The 17,644-nt window shown below is 31.5% G+C and overlaps 2 protein-coding genes across 3 annotated transcripts in view; both read left to right on the forward strand.

The window, feature by feature from the left end:
• Positions 1 to 3,239, forward strand: part of LOC107440948 (leucine-rich repeat-containing protein 49) — a 45,347-nt gene extending 42,108 nt beyond the window's left edge. For both annotated transcript variants that reach the window (XM_043048838.2, XM_043048839.2), the window contains one exon: positions 2,694 to 3,239. In XM_043048838.2, coding sequence (XP_042904772.1) covers positions 2,694 to 2,927 — 234 coding nt within the window. In that variant the 3' untranslated portion in view covers positions 2,928 to 3,239. The remainder of the gene's footprint in view (positions 1 to 2,693) is intronic.
• A 12,018-nt stretch (positions 3,240 to 15,257) lies between these two features.
• LOC107447751 (disulfide-isomerase A3) overlaps positions 15,258 to 17,644 on the forward strand; it is a 34,387-nt gene continuing 32,000 nt past the window's right edge. Inside the window, exon 1 of the mRNA XM_043048824.2 lies at positions 15,258 to 15,560. Within this exon, the coding sequence (XP_042904758.1) occupies positions 15,427 to 15,560 (134 nt within the window). The 5' untranslated portion in view covers positions 15,258 to 15,426. The remainder of the gene's footprint in view (positions 15,561 to 17,644) is intronic.

Below are 17,644 nucleotides of genomic sequence, written 5' to 3' on the forward strand. Positions count from 1 at the left end.
ATAGTGTTTCGTGGTCCCGACGAACTTGCATATGAATTTAAGTCATACACTTCTCGATATTACGATATTCTCTAAAGCAACTAATCCCTGTAAAACTATTTTTTTTTTTACAAATTTCAACCTTATTGTCGCCATTTATTATTAGTTTTCAAATAATCTAACAAATCTAATTTTATCATCTTTTGCCATTTTTCCTTTTTTTTTTTTTTTTTTTTTTTTTTTTTTTTTTTTTGACAAGACAAGACTCACTGTTGACCACTACCCCAAGAGCTTCCATTTTTAGAATCTCCTCCCTCATCTCTAAAGAAGTCACAAGTGTTACATTCCTGTCTGATTCATTTCCTTCGTGTTAAAAGCTAATCATGAGTCACAAATGACCACAAGCATCACATTAACACCTGAAAGAGAATTTTTCCTGTAGAGAGTGGGTGAAGCGCCATTCACAAGCGAAAATCATTTCCGTGCTTTGAACTCAATGATTACTTTGTAGGTGTTTTAACCGTTTGGTGGTGGGGGGGAATTCATTTACAAACGAACATCATTTTCCTGCTTTGGATTCAATGCATTCTTTGTTGGCTGACTTGACAGTAAAAAAAAATGAATAAACAAGCAAAAATATCAGATTATTTTCACTAAAAACGGTTTTCAGGTATGTTATGAACTTATTTTCTAAATTTATTTCAATTGTTTTTAATATTTAACCATAATTGGGTATAATATGAAAAAAACACAACTACTTCGATTTAGTAGGAACAACATATGACGCAATGCTAAACGAATGGAATTTAGTTGTTGTTTATTTAGTTATTGTTATTAGTAGTTGTTGTTATTTGTTTTAGTTGTTGTTGTTTATTTAGTTGTATTTAGTTTCAATAACTTTTCTTTATAATGCAATAAAATCTGGCGAGCAGCTATTTAAACGATCGAACACTTCGTTTGTTTATTTGCGGCTTGAAGTTAGACTCACAGAAAATGCCGTTCATGGGTTAAATTTAGTAGGAACAACACAACCTGTGACGTAGGCTATATTATACCCAATCATCACTATCCAAGTTAATACATATTTAACATTAAATTTTTAAAAAAATATTGCATTGTGTCCCCAAAGTGTGTAGGCCCTTGATATAACAATGTATCCCTCTGCAACAATATATTTATTTATTCCCCAAAATATTGTTGTAGCGAGGTTTTACTGTATAGGGGAGAGGGGGGCACATGTGACAATTTTTTTTATTTCTTCATTTTTCCAAAAATATAATCAATTTCTCACAGTAAAGAAGTCTATATGTTTAAATAGTCTTTTCTTTGTCTTATGAAATTTTTTGAGATTTTTCAATAAAATATTTCTTTACTTTATGATATTTTAGAAAAATGACTTCAATTGTTCACATGTGCCCCTATGAGGGGCACATGTGAACTTGCCTGGGGCACATATGAACAATATTAAAAACACAAAGCAATCATCATATTTAAGAGAAAAAAATCTTAAATATAACAGATTTAGATACACATTATATTGATGGGGTTGTAGTTTACTATGTGAATTTATTGGGTTTATTTCTTTATGTGAATTTATTGGGTTTATTTGTTTATGTGAATTTATTGGGTTTATTTGTTTATATGAATTTATTGGGTTAATTTCGTCAATTGGATTTTTCGCAACTTCATGTTCCTCAGGAGTTGTAATGGGCCTTTTTCTTTTTTCTCTGATACTCTTTAATGCTTTTTTTTTTTTCATTTTTTCTATCTTTTAATTTTTAGCTTTAGCAATTCTATCTATCTCAGGTGTATCAGTTAATATGCGTGATTTTTCCTTTTCGCGTTTTCGTTTCTTTAAGTTACTTCACTTACTTCTCTTGGAAATGGTCGGATTGATTCTGGGGTATAGGACAAGTACTGATGGAGCTACTGTTAAGATCATTGTCAGCATTTTCTGCTTGACTATTAGTAAACTTTTAATTTACTAATGGCCATTAGTGATCATAAATTTTTAAAAGAAAAAATTAGCAATTAATTAATCAATTATGGAAAAGTAAATAATAATAATTTTAAACACATACATATTTTTTAAACATATAATATCATGAGGATAATAATCTTAATACTATGTAGGGGCACATGAGAACTGTTCACATCTGCCCCACATGTTTTGTTCACAAGTGCCCCATCATCTTTCTTAAACCTTACTTGAAAAATAAAGAATTTTTAATTCAGTAAAAGAAATAATAACTGTCATAAATTTACCTGAATGTTATATAATGGTCTGCAATAGTTAATTTTAGCTTATTAGTTGATTTACACTGTGTTTTCACTTGAAGAAGCGAGTGATAAAAGTATATACAACACCAGCTGATACAAAGAAATTGTCAAAATAGTACAACAAAATAGAGCATTGTTCTGAAAGTTTTGCAGAGAGGTAGGACTAGTATTGCCGTCAATTGAAAATTTTTCAAGATTTTTTATTTCAAATTATATTAGTAAAACATACCATGTTCATATGTGCCCCCTCTCCCTTATATATATATATACTTCTCTTTAATGTAAACTTTACTCGTAGTAAAGAAAAAAACATTATAATTTTTACTACATCAGTTCTAAAATATGGCGGCATGCTTTAAGAATCTGGTGGAGAATCAGTGGTATAAAACATGATGCAGAGTACCTAATGATTGTTTTTTCTTTCTGTGTTCTAGTATTCTTTACCTGGATGTAAAATGACCGCCACAAAAGTTTTTGAGAAGAACATGAAGTGCGTGGAGGAGATTCGGAAGAAGCGTTTAGTCTTTCAGCGGCTCTGGCCGTCCATGTTTTTAGAAATAGTAAATGACGCTTTAGAAGATTATATTGACCTCAATCGCCATATGAAACTGTCCATGCAAAGCTTGCTAAAAAAGTGCAAATCTTTAGATGAAAGCAGCATTGGTTGAATTTTTACTACTGCAACATTTTGTAACAAAAAGAATTCTCGTCTAGTCAATTTAGATTTGTTTTTACTCACTCTTTCATATCAAGCGAAATTTGGACTTTTTTGGACAATCAACATTCTATAGAGTTAAACAACCACTGACTCTTCTATTTCAGGTTATAACACTCCAAAAATCTTATATTTATATATATGTATATATATATATATATACATATATATATATACACATAAATACATATATATATAAACGTACATCTATGCATACATATTATATATTAATTTGTTTTTTAATAAAGCTTATCTATTTATCTCAGTTTTAGAATGACTCTTTTTTTTTTTAAATTGGTTTATTTAGCTATAAACGATGTGCATTTTAGATATCTTCAAGGGTTGGGATTTCCTCCAGAACGCTCGTAGAATATGCCAACTATAGTTCCTTCACCAAGAGTTGGCACTTGGCTCCACCTCCTCTGACGAAGAGTTCATTTCAGTGCAAGGAGTAAGAGGAATAACGTCTCCGCACGTGAAATTGAGACAATTCTTAATGTGCGTCAAACGCAAACAGTTAATTATTTTTCAGTCACTTACCTCGCTAATTCATCTGGTATTATACCTTTCGTTATTCTAGCTAATTAAATATATTGCAGCAAAATATCTCAAAAAGGACAAACTATTCACCCAAAAGAGAGAAATATCAAATTTATGAAATATTTAATGTTAAAGAAATACACATAAAGATTGCGAAATAAGCATTTTTGTCATACAATCGCCAAATAGCAACCTTGTTCAAGATTGTTCACATCCTCAAAAAGAGCGAAATATCATCGTCGCATACCACATGATGAAGGCGGAGTCAAGAGCCAACTCCTGGTGAAGGAACTGAATAAAATATAGGAAACTAAAAATTATAATTATTTAAATAATTTCTAGTAATTACTGTGAAAAAGCTTAAATTTAAACAAATAAAATGTAGTGTAGTGCTTTAAAGTTTCTATTATTTACATATTCACCGTCTTTTTTTTAAAAAAATAAATGTTTTCGCATAACATAATTCAGTTTTATACAGAATTTTTAAATCTATATAATCTCAATTGTAATATTTTTCTTTTGAAGAAATATGTACACCTATAATTAAATAAATTTGTACTGATAGAGCGGTGCCAACTATTACGTAATTATTACAATTTCAAAGTCAAGTCTATGATCTTACGATTGAGTAATAAAATTTATGAATCTAATAATAATCAGCTTAAAAAATAATTTTTTTTATAATATAACTAACAAGAGTAAAGAAATTATGCTGTTTGCAACTAATCTACTATAAATTTTTTTCCTAAAATTATTATATCAAAAAACAAAAACTATCGAAACAAGAAATTAAAAAAAGGCCAAGAAATCTTATCAAGTTATTCTCCTTTTAAAAGTAAACTCAAATCTGAAATGCTGTGGGGGAAAAAAAAATTTTATCGGCACAAATGCAGAATGTTAAAATGGCATCAAGGGCTANCCTGATGAAGGAACTGAATAAAATATAGGAAACTAAAAATTATAATTATTTAAATAATTTCTAGTAATTACTGTGAAAAAGCTTAAATTTAAACAAATAAAATGTAGTGTAGTGCTTTAAAGTTTCTATTATTTACATATTCACAGTCTTTTTTTAAAAAAAAAATAAATGTTTTCACATAACATAATTCAGTTTTATACCGAATTTTTAAATCTATATAAAGTCTATTGTAATTTTTTTTTTTGAAAAAATATGTACGCCTATAATTAAATAAATTTGTACTGATAGAGGGGGGTGATCACGTAATTATTACGTAACTACGTATACTATTACGTAATTATTACGATTTCATAGTCAAGTTTATGGTCTTCCGATTGAGTAATAAAATTTATGAATCTAATAATGATCAGCTTAAAAAATAATTTTTTTATAATATAACTAACAAGAGTTAAGAAATTTTGCTGTTTGACTCAAATCTAAAATGCTGTGGGGGAAAAAAAACTTTTATCGGCACAAATGCAGAATGCTAAAATGGCATCAAGGGCTAGTTGTTATTTAGGGGCCGTTGAAAAAGTACGTACATCCCGAAGGGGGGGAGGGGATTTGCTATTTTGTACGGTTTTGTATGATGGGGAGGGGGGGAGGTATTATAAAAAGTACGTGCAAAGTTGGGTGTTATTGTTTAAATAATTAAAATTAATAAATTATATTAAATAAATATTTAATTTTATTTAATGCATAATTATTTTAATTTTTATGAAAAAGGGGGGTAGACTAATAAAATGTACGTACTCTAAGGGGGGGGGGTTAAAATTTCTCAATTTTTGTGAACATACTTTTTGAACGGCCCCTTAACCGAAAATATAGATTCCAAGCAATAAGTTTAATTTTATAATGAAGTATGAAATTTCAGTGTTCTTCATTTAGTACCTTTAATTAATAATAGATCCATGCATAATATTATTAATAATGTATACCTATACAGAATTCGCTACTCAAATAATACGCCGAAATTTTAAATATCAAGGAAGGAGCTTATTCGAACCTTTTTAACATTTCTTCAACTTTTGGTGAAAATTTTGATTCAGATAGGGTTAAAAACGATGCAGAACATCGAAAACAAGAACCTTCTTACTGCACCTTTTTATATTATTGAAATTGTATGTCTTTAAACCATGAACATATCTGTAATGACATTTATTGCAATATTTTTAGAAGTTATTTTATATGTATGAAGTTTCATACAATTTTTTTTAAATTATTGTCCAGACAAAAAATTAAGCAAAAAGTATTTTGTTTTGCAAATTGTTTTATGTTTATTAAAGTAACAATGATTAAAATTTTTTTTTAAAGCTAGCTCATTAAAGGGGGAGATTTCCTTATCTGTGGCAGAATAATCGAAGTCTTGAGAACATCCGGGAAGTGGCCCTCGCGAGAAACTAAAAAAAAGCATCGCAAAAAGGAACCAACTCAAAAGGTATGACTAACTGGTAGCCACCCCGTACAAACATCTACACTTTTTTTTTTTTTTAAATTTGCAAGTTTAAAATCTATTTGGCGATTATAGTTGGCGCGACAGATCACGATACGGAAATATCCCCCAGCAATAATTAAGTATGCTTGGAGATTTTTGATTTCAAATTCTCTGTGAAATAGAGAAAAAAAAATCAAGTTCTTGATTTCAGGGATGCAAGAAAATGTCACAACACCATAACTGATTTTTCTCATAAATCTTTAATTTGAAGTGTTACTTGAGCAACACTAACCATCGCCCACAAATATATATTTCGCCCACAATTACGAATAGTATCTTCTCTTTTTTTTTCATCCTTGTTACTTTCAATTTTAAAAGAATAAATTTTAAAGTTTTCGTAAAGAGATTTGATCTGTGCAAAATATTACACAGGTATTAAGCGATAAGAGAAGATATACAATCAGTCAAAAATAATAGTTTTTATGTGGAAGGTTGACTGAATGTAAAGAATAACACTCTTCTTATAGCTTGTCTACGGTAAGAACCCCCCTAACCACAAAGTCGGAGGTGGTCTGCAGCTATGGAAACAAGAATAGCGCATTTCGGGGAAGGTAGCTTCTCTTCACTCTAGGGCTAACACAATATACCGATGTGTAGGTGGGTGACCACTTGGATCAGTCTGCGTAGGGACCGAAGGTGTGCGGTATTGATCCTCGGTAAACTGTTCTGCCGTAAAGTGCTCGACTTCGCGAGTAGGTCTTTGGGCTACCGAAGGGAGGATGCCATCCCCTCTGCAGAGGATCAAAATTGTGATGGCATAACTTCGGATCATCCTCAGGGATGTTTCCCAGAACGTCGCCAATAGCCCATTGTGCAGCTCTAGTGCGACGTAAATGAACTACAGCAACTACAACATTGTAAACACTACAAGCTTATTAATTTTGGATGGTGTACTTCTTCGAGCTTAGGCGTAAAAATCAATCGGAAGTAGTAACTTGGAAGTCTTATGTCGAGTTTTAACCCCTAGCGCCACCTGTGCTTAGCTTTGCACGGTCCATTAAGATAAAAACGTGACTAGCAAGTAGGTACTTTATTTACGTCGCACTAGAGCTGCTCAATGGGCTATTGGTGACGGTCTGGGAAACATCCCTGAGGATGATCTGAAGACATGCCATCGCAATTTTGATCCTCTGCTGAGGGGACGGCTCACCTAAAATTTATTAGATATGGACATTAAGTATATTTCTTTCTTATAAGTGATTATAATATAGCTCTACCTATTTATGTTAATATACATTGTATATTAAGAGCCGCCAAATTTTTTTCAATATCACCTTTAGCTTGAAAGTTTCTCGCACTTGCTCCAGGGATCAGACAGCAGGAGAAAAGATCTGTTATTCTGGCATTGGGTTAATGAATACCATTTCTTATAATAAATATGTTAATTCTTTCAAAATGTCTAAAGTGAATATCAAAATTTCCTATCAATTATATAGATTTAGCTAAAAAAAAAAATGAATTTCCTTTTAAAATTTCCTTTTTCAAATTTTTTTTCAAAACCGATTATCATCCCATTTTGTTTTGAAAATTGAAAAGCAAAATTTGAGTGAAATCGTCGAATAATTCCTAAAAAATCTAATTTTAAATATACGACTTTTTGAAATTCGATTTCTCAAGAACTCTTCGACCGATTTCGCTGAAATTTTGCAATTTAAAATTGCATATTTTAAAGTTATGTAAGGAAACTCGTATATCTTGTAATTCAAAAATTTTTAGATTGCTATTAAGTAACAATAAAAAAAAATTTTGCGTGAAATTATTTTTTAATAAACGAATTTTCTAATTATGTGCAAAAAATTTTCAATTCACTTAAATTCTTGAAACATGTGCAATATATGTATATACGCATAAAGTAAAAAAGTAAACATTAAGGGATCCAACGTTTGGACCGCTCTCCTTACCAGACTATTAGAAGCATACTTCCCAGATTGCTGCTATCCCCTTTATTTTGAGGATACGAAATTTAAATTAGATGGAAAAAAAATTTCCTTGAAAGTATAACTTTATATCCGATTTCGTAACTTAAAATATAATCTACATCAACTAATTGGCATATTTAAGGTCAACCCCGTGAACCATTGAGTCCTAATATGTAAAAAACCGATCATTAGATCTGTAGGCTGAGTATTGGCGATCGAAAGGGCTTGCAGCTGGCGTAGAGAGAACTCTTTACCTATGGTAACACTTCGCATGCTTTCACCATTAGCGTGTAGAGAGTCATAGAAGAAAGAAGTAAGCTAGTTTCTGTTTTGATTTTCAAATAGATTAAAGTCTTTTAAGTTAGGAAACTATATGGTACTGAAAACTACATCAACCTCCATCTACATGGAACTAAAACCTCCTTTTTCAGTTATGCAGGAATGTACTATGATATTTTTCCANAGTAAAAAAATAAACATAAAGGGATCCATTGTTTGGACCGCTCTCCTTACCAGACTATTAGAAACATACTTCCCAGATTGCGGCTATCCCCCTTTATTTTGAGGATAAGAAATTTAAATTAGTTGAAAAAAAATTTCAACGAAAGTATAACTTTATATCCGATTTCGTAACTTAAAATATAATCTACATCGACCAATTGGCATATTTAAGGTCAACCCCGTGAACCATTGAGTCCTAATATGTAAAAAACCGATCATTAGATCTGAAGGTAGGTTGAGTATTGGCGATCGAAAGGGCTTGCAGCTGGCGTAGAGAGAACTCTCTACCTATGGTAACACTTCGCATGCTTTCACCATTAGCGTGTGGAGAGTCATAGAAGAAGGAAGTAAGCTAGTTTCTGTTTTGATTTTCAAATAGATTAGAGTCTTTTAAGTTAGGAAACTACATGGTACTGAAAACTACATCAACCTCCATCTACATGGAACTAAAACCTCCTTTTTCAGTTATGCAGGAATGTACTACGATATTTTTCCTTTTCTTAATATTTTTCGTATTTAATTGTCAAAAATATTTTTTTTGATTTCTATGACGCTTTCTTTTAGAACTATGTTTAATGCAGTCTTCAGTTTCCTAATTTAAAAGTTTCCATTTATTTAAAAATCAAGATAGAAACTAACGTACTTCCTTCGTCTATGACTCTCCTCACGCTAATGGTGTAAACATGCGAGTACTGCCATAGGTAGAGAGTTCTGCTCTACGCCACCAGTAACCCGTTTCGATCGCCAAGTCATAAACTTTGCATGTTTTATAATTTCAAATCAGTTTTATTATTTTAGTATTATTATTAAAAATAGTTGTTATTAAAACCAGTTATTTTTCCATTGAAAATAGCTATTAAGAAATAAGAGACTTTGTTTCACTGTAGCTTCTAATAATTACACAAGTAACAAAAGCCCTACAGGCCTCGCATTAACCTATAGAATTTTCAGCATAATATTAGCTTTCCGACTTAATTTAGCAGAAATAGAATAGCTTAACAGTGATATCATTGGTAAATACAGATGAATATAGAAGTCCCTCAAACAATGTCAGATGTATTATTAATAACACAATGTGTGATTAAATTTCCGAAAGAAAGGCCAAATTTCTTATTGAAACATACAACATATCAACCATCATATCAATAAGGCTCTACTGATAAACTTAACTTTCAGTTTTCGCAAATGTCAGGAGATAACAGAAAATCAGCATTATAAAAGTAATTATCGTAATTTAAAGCATAGATCATCTTCTTTCTTATTCGGCATTTGATTATATTATTGATGTTGATATTGATCCAGGGTGAATACAACTGCGCAGGATAATAAACTGTATAATAAAATCTTCGAAGGAGCATAATTTATGATTACATTTTCAATTTCCTTTCTCAGTGATGTTTCTCACCAGAATGATTGAAATGCATTCAATATTTTCAGTTAGTGCACTTTTTCTGTATTTCAGCACGAGAAAACACTGAATAATATTTTTCTTTTAAATATCCGACTTCAACGTAAATAACAACACTGATTCAACCATCGAGAAACTGTTCCCGATTTTCTCTCTCGCGCCATCTGTCGGGAATAATGGTTGACGAAATGAATTCAATATGAGAGGGATACTCTCTGGGAATTTTCAAGGCTAAGTCACTTCTCTTTTCCCCTTCATACTCTTTGGATTTAACATATAGTTTGTCTAAATTAGGAACTCCCCCAGCCATTCGTCTGGATCCAGGATGGAAGACTATATTGTAACGAGGTATAACTAGTACATCAAGTAGGGGTGTGGGGTCACTGTTTAGGACAGGTTTGGACTTTGGTCGGCGAGTCTTTTTCTTCTGTCTTTAGTGTTAGCCCTGGAGTGAAGTGAAGAAAATGAGCTATTCTTGTTTCCATTGCAGCAGGCGACCTCAGGCTTTGTGACAGAGGGAATTCTTACCGTAGACAAACAATGTAAACAACTGAGCAATATTTCTGATAAATATTTCCCACAGTAAGCTAACAGTTATTTGAATAGTTGACTTTGTGACGTCACAACGTGCAAAAAACGTGTGTAGTCCATTGAAGAGGAGCTCTAAACTCGAAACCATCGAACAAGCTAGACAGAAAATGACGTCATTTTGGCTTCACTTTTCTACACCTAGGGAAAACCTGTAACCTTGCGCTTTCGAACGGATTTTGATAACGGGATGCGATCTTCATTTTTCCTCCCAACTATCGGATGTCTTTCACCTAACAATTTGCTGATGAAAGCGATTTGAACGTTCGAATAGGATGTGTTTAAGGCTGGGATTAAATTAGATTTTCGATTTCAAAGATAATTTTTACCCAGATATTTCAGACAAAACTTTTTCTCACACAAATTTATTGTTTTATATAATAAATAGATTAAGTAATTACACTGGTGTGCAAAACTTAAGCAACAAGTGGTTTTTCGGCCACAGCTCCCCAACAAAGTATAAGATGGCCATGAAATTGCATTATAATATACACGTAATTCAGTAGAAAGATTATTTGTATGCAAATTTTAGAAATTAAACGTCGTAGGTGATGTAAGTGTACGTAAACCTTGTGGGTCGGCGCACGCAGGTCAATGCTGCGATAAAAGGATGAAGAGCACCGTAGTTAAAGACATTCGCTGCAAGTGCAAGTGATTTGTTTTGTGAAACATGTCTTCAAGAAATCATTAAGACGACTTTACTCGAGGAAGAATGATTGGGAAGCTTGAGGAGGGGCGTAGTGTGACCAGTGTCGCCGAAGAGTTCGGGATCAACAAAAGTGTTGTTTCTCGTGCTTGGAATGCCTTTAAAACTACTGATACAGCTGTTCGGAAGGTTGGTGGCGGTCGTCCAAGGAAAACAACACCAAGAGATGACCGTTATATTGTCCTCCAGGTGAAAAGAAACCGTTTTCAGTCAGCGAGTGCCATATCTCAGCAACTGTGCACAGCCACAGGACATCAAATATCAAGATTTACAGTGGCCAGACGTCTCCACAATGGTTGCTTACTTGCTAGGCGTCCTGAACGCTGCATACTTTTAAAAGTTAGACATCGGCGGCACCGTTTAGAGTGGTGCAGAGAACACGAAACCTGGACACCTCATCAATGGAGTCGCGTCCTCTTCACAGATGAGAGTCGTTTTAGTGCTACAAGCGATTCTCAACGTCAGTTGATCTGGAGAGAGGTTGGAGCTCGATTTCATCCCAATAACATCGCGGAAAGAGATCGTTACGGTGGTCCTGGAGTTGTCGTCTGGGGTGGCATTATGTTGAACGGGCGGACTGAGCTTCAGATCTTCGACCGAGGTTCTGTAACTGGAGACCGCTACTGCAATGAGGTAATCCTACCCCATGTGCGTCTGTTCCGAGGGGCCATTGGACCAGACTTCATTTTTATGGATGACAATGCCCGGCCACACCGTACTGCTAATGTTCAAGAGCTACTGGAAAGTGAAGATATCACGCGAATGATTGGCCAGCTTACTCTCCAGATCTAAATCCCATAGAGCATGTGTGGGATGCATTAGGGAGACGTCTTGCGACACGACAGTATCCTCCTGGTAACACTCATCAGCTGAAAGATACGTTAAAGGAGGAATGGAGACGTTTACCCCAAGAACTCCTGGATAGGACTGGGCGATATAGGAACACTTCAGTGTACTTCTTTAGGAATATAAGGAAAGAAAACTTTTTCAATGAAATCGTTTTTGTATTATTATTAAGTTGCTGATAAATTTAGCTGCATAATTAGGAAACCTTTTTTTATATTTATTTTCTTCATTTTCCTTCTCCCTTTATTTTTCAGTTTTAAATATTCCAAGGAAAAAATAAATATTTTTAGTCTTTTAGATATAATATCGAAATATACTCGAAAATTTGTTTTTCTAGAATTATGTACTATTTAAAGAATAAAATTTGTTAAAATTAACATTAAAAAATTTCTAAAATCACGTTGTTTTAAAAATTTTGTTAGAAATTGTATTAAAAAAATACTTGACTAAAGAAAACGTTTTAGTTAGGTCATAAACTTTTGCTTGACACTTGAATTTTTGAAAATACTTAGTGTAAGTAAAATGGTAAATTACAAATTTTAGTGAGGGGAAAAAAAAAAGCATAATTTTTTTCTCTGTTTTGAGATTTGTTTTTAAATATTAGCTAAATATTTCTAATATATTTTGTTTTATTCATTGTTTATTATTATACTAGTGTTATTAGGTTTCATTCAAATAATATTTTAGGTTATCCTGATTAATGCAATTAATTCTAATTCAAAAAGTCTTTTACAAATTTATGTGGCACTAAAAAAATATTTTTCCGAATGACTTTTTCATAATTTATTTACTTACACAATGGTAAATGATTAGGAAAAAAAATATCCAGCTACAAATCTAAAAACAATATAATAGAATATAATGATAAATATAATAATTAACAACTACATATATAATAATTAAGGATATTTTGAAACTGAAAATTTGTTTAAATGGAAGTATTAAAAATATTTATATCTAATTAAACTTAAAGCACGAATTTGTAATATGAAAAAAAAAAAAAAAAAATCTTGAAAAACCCATATGGCTAGAACGACAACATTGAAATTGTGTAACTAAAAACTCTAATTTGAAATTCTTAAATTAAGTGCGACTACCTGGCACACTTGTCTTCTGAGTGGGGTTTAATGTAAGAGGGTAATAAAGGGCAAAAAATTAATTAAAGAGAATTTTTTTCCAAATCTAGTTCAATAAAACACAACGATTGAAAATACCACTTTCTAAAAAGAGGTAAATTGTTAAATTTAAAAAAANAAAATAAAAAAAAAAAAAAAAAAAAAAAATACAGTGCATTATTTGCGTACTGTAATTTACTTTAAATGTTATTCGCAATCGCAACACTCGAATACGCCATCTGGGGAGAGACCGGTTTCATGCCTTTAGCCCTTCTCCCTTCCCTCTCCTCCTCTTTTCAGTTGTATAGGAATGTACTACGATATTTTCCCCTTTCTTAATATTTTTCTTTTTTATTTAATAAAAATATTTTTTTAAAATTTCCATGGTACTTTTCTTTAGAAGTATGTTTAATGCAGTTTTCAGTTCCATATANTTTTCCGAAAGACTTTTTCATAATTTATTTACTTGCACAATGGTAAATGATTAGGAAAAAAAATACCCAGCTACAAATCTAAAAACAATATAATAGAATATAATGATAAATATAATAATTAGCAACTACATATATAATAATTAAGGATATTTTGAAACTGAAAATTTGTTTAAATGGAAGTATTAAAAATATTTATATCTAATTAAACTTAAAGCACGAATTTGTAAGATGAAAAAAAAAAAAAATCTTGAACAACCCATATGGCTAGAACGACAACATTGAAATTGTGTAACTAAAAACTCTAACTTGAAATTCTTAAATAAAGTGCGACTACCTGGCACCCTTGTCTTCTGAGTGGAGTTTAATGTAAGAGGGTAGTAAAAGGCAAAAAGTTAATTAAAGAGAATTTTTTTCCAAATCTAGTTCAATAAAACACAACGATTGAAAATACCATTTTCTAAAAAGAGATAAATTGTTAAATTTGAAAAAAAAAAAAATACAGTGCATTATTTGCGTATTGTAATTTACTTTAAATGTTATTATAAAAAAATATTATAAAAGTTTTATAATCTTATGATGTAATTTCTAAATCAATCAATTACACTTATTTAAAAAAAAAAAAAAGCATTCGAAGAATGATTTTTAGAAAATTTTATAAATAAAGATGTATTTCATTTGTAATCTGTTGTTATTTTTCATTTTACGAAAATTTCTTTTGTTCCGCAAACTGTTAGTAAATATAGTTATAAGTAAATCTAGCCTGGTCGGTAGGGCACTGGGCCGATGTCCTAGAGTTCGAACCCCGCCNAAATTTTATAAATAAAGATGTATTTCATTTGTAATCTGTTGTTATTTTTCATTTTACGAAAATTTCTTTTGTTCCGCAAACTGTTAGTAAATATAGTTATAAGTAAATCCAGACTGGTCGGTAGGGCACTAGGCCGATGTCCGAACCCCGCCGGCCGAAGACTCCCCGTGTACTGAAGTGACTGATGCGCGTTAAATCTGTCGAGTCGCAAAAGTCCTCCATGTTCCCATATCAAATCAATACCTCTGGGGATACTGGATTGGAGATCGACCGTTCTCTGATTCAGGTCAAAATTACGATCTGTGGATGAATGAATGGATGTATGAATGGGTCCGCCCTATAAACGGGTGTGACGTACGGTGTGGCAGAAGTCGAATTCTTGGCCATAGATGGCGCCACTAGAAAACAAGAGCAATCGCACCCCCTCTGCCTAAAGTCAACAACATTCACTTATAATAAATACAATAATACAAATATTACATATTGAAATCTTGAGGAAAGATTAAAATGAATATATATTTTATTTTCGACAAAGTAATTGTCAAAATGAAAGGAGAATTCATCCCCTCTCAAAAACAATGCACCCCTCTGTGAATTCTGAGAAAGAGGTCACAATCCTCTAGCAAAGAGAGAACGATCAAAGGATAAACAAAAGTCATTGGTCACTTTCTCATGACTATCGATGCACGACGTCACTTCCTAGGAGGAGGGTCTCAACCTTGGTTTGAGGGCTGGGATTCCCTTCACCGATCTTTTCGGGGGTTGCGAGTTTTGGATTCTGTTTCACGATCGGACGGAGATATCCAATAGACTCTTGTGAAGACGTTACTTTCCGCGCTCGAAGGCTGCGAGTTTAGACGTCCAGAGGCGAGTGGTCTTTGAGAGTAACTCTTGTTGCCATCAAATAAAACTGAGCTTCATTTCCGTTAATCTTAAGCTACTACAATGAAAATCTTAGGTCTTTCGTCTTTTTTTCAGCCAATCGCAAACTGACAACACATGTGGCTTGGCAGGTTGCTTCTGGGTGACGTTTTTTTCTCCTATCGGTCTTTTTAAAAAGCCGGTCCAAATCTGTAGGAAGTTTTTGGAATTGTTATTCGTAGTTAATGTCTGTATTTTTATAGTTATATCATCATGAAATTCATCTTGTTAGCCCTTTTCAGCTGTTTTAGTATTGTACTAGGTGAAGTACTCGACCTTTCAGGTGCTGATTTTGAAGACCGGGTGTCAGAACACGATGCTATTTTAGTGGAATTTTTTGCGCCATGGTAATTTTACATATCTGAAATACTCTTATCTTAGTAATTTCACAATTGGAAAGTCTTCTTAAATATTTTTCCTTACTAAAATTTTATAAAGTCAACTATGGAACTGGGCTGAAAGAATATTTTTTATATTTATCGTATTTCGTAATCTATAGATTCTTGCTTTATTTAAACGTTTAGAAGGGTTATGTTCAGGAAGGGAAAAATTTAAACATTTGCTTATGCTTCGTGGACTAACTGATTAAGGAAAACTTGGATATCAAAAAATTTCTCCTTCTCGAATGTAATGTAAAAAATGTAATGGATGTAAGATAAATTTTACCCCCTTAAAGTGTAAATTAATGTTTATTTTTTTAATGAAAAGTTTTATTTTCAGTTAAAAAATTTATCAAATTGTATATGTAGATATAAAAAATATTGAACAACTTTTGTTAATGGAAGTTAGGGGTCTGTCCTGGGCAAATTTACTACCGTTTAACGGTACCTTGACAAATTCAGCTTTAGAAATAACGGTAGTTTCACAAAATTCTTTAAATAAAGCAGCCTCTTAAAATTTTGTTTTCGTATCCCCATAAAAACTGTAAATTCCAGAGTTTTTTAAAATGAACAGCCAAATGTCACAGGAAGCCAAAATTGTAACATCATTCGAACATTATTATAAATTTATTCTAACAGGCCTTTATTTTTTTTATACATTTTTTTTTTCCTATGAAATTTTTTGTGATGTAGTCAAAAATTTTCTCAATGATGATAACTGTTTGTTCTAGTACTGTTATATGCAGTAAGTTTAAATTTAACTATAGTAGATTTTTAAATTTGGATACAATTTTAATCTCAATATTTTATAATAGCAAATTTATTTAATATATGGGTGAAAATATATAGAAATTTTCCAGTTATAAATGATTTTTTCTTGTAGTGACAACTATTGAATATAATTTCTTATTTTAACATTTTGGTGTTGATATTTTAATGTAATTTTAATTTTCACAAATTGTGTCTAAATTTTCACAATAGGTAACTCTCAAAAAAAAAAATCCAGGCAGACCACTGGAAATTTTTACTTAATTTTTAATATTGAAAGTTAGTAGGTGAATATGTTCAAAATTTTTTTATGTTATGTATACGTGATATCAAGATTGTAGGAGAGTTTACTGACCCTTTTATCAAAAACTTTTTTTCTTTCAGATATCATAGAATTGGATTTTTAGACTCTTGATTCAAAATTTCAGTTTGTACATAAATGTAGTTTAGTTCCTGAACATGCCATCCTCATAAGTTTTTTAGAAATGGCTGCTATGTTTTGCCAAAATGCAATAGGAGTAGAGATAATTTGGTTTAAGAAGCATTTAGATAAAGTGTTTCAAAACCTAAACAGCTTGCCTCAATGTAGACGGTAGCAAGTGTAGGAATTACCCAATTTGGATGTTTATTTCACAACTAATTTTATAGTTATCAGGTTTTGCAACAAACTGGTTGCACAATTTCCTAATCTTGCCTTATAATTACAATTTAGTTTAAATAGCATTAATTTGGTACCTTTTTAATTAATTATTTTTAACTGAAGAAAATAGAAACAAATTGAAAAGAAGTTTATTTAATTTCTGAATAAATTAATATCTATTTCAGTGTGTTTTCCACACAGAAATATAGTATCTAGTGCTTTAGTTTTCAACTATATGAATGACTTAATATATGCCTATGAAATTATGTATGGTATTAGTTACACTATAAATTTAGTTAAGTATTTACTGTTACAAATAGTAATTAATTTTCACAACTAATTACTGTTAAGTATAAATACACAAAAAAATTGTAGATGGTGAATTCTATTAGTAACGGTAAGACAATATAACAAAATCAATGTATTTTTTTATTGTAATCAAAAGTGATGCACATTTTTCCAATGATTAATGTTTAGACTTATATATTCTTTATAGCTAATTGCTAAAAATGTTAAACCTAGAAGTTTTCAATTTATAACTTTTTTTTAAAAAAATTTCAAATATGGTAATAGGACATTTTTTAGGCATGATTATCATATTTCTTATGAAAATTCAGCCAAGCAAACAGTAAATACATAAAGA

Source organism: Parasteatoda tepidariorum, chromosome 5 (assembly GCF_043381705.1).
Source record: "Parasteatoda tepidariorum isolate YZ-2023 chromosome 5, CAS_Ptep_4.0, whole genome shotgun sequence".
Lineage (NCBI taxonomy): Eukaryota > Metazoa > Arthropoda > Arachnida > Araneae > Theridiidae > Parasteatoda > Parasteatoda tepidariorum.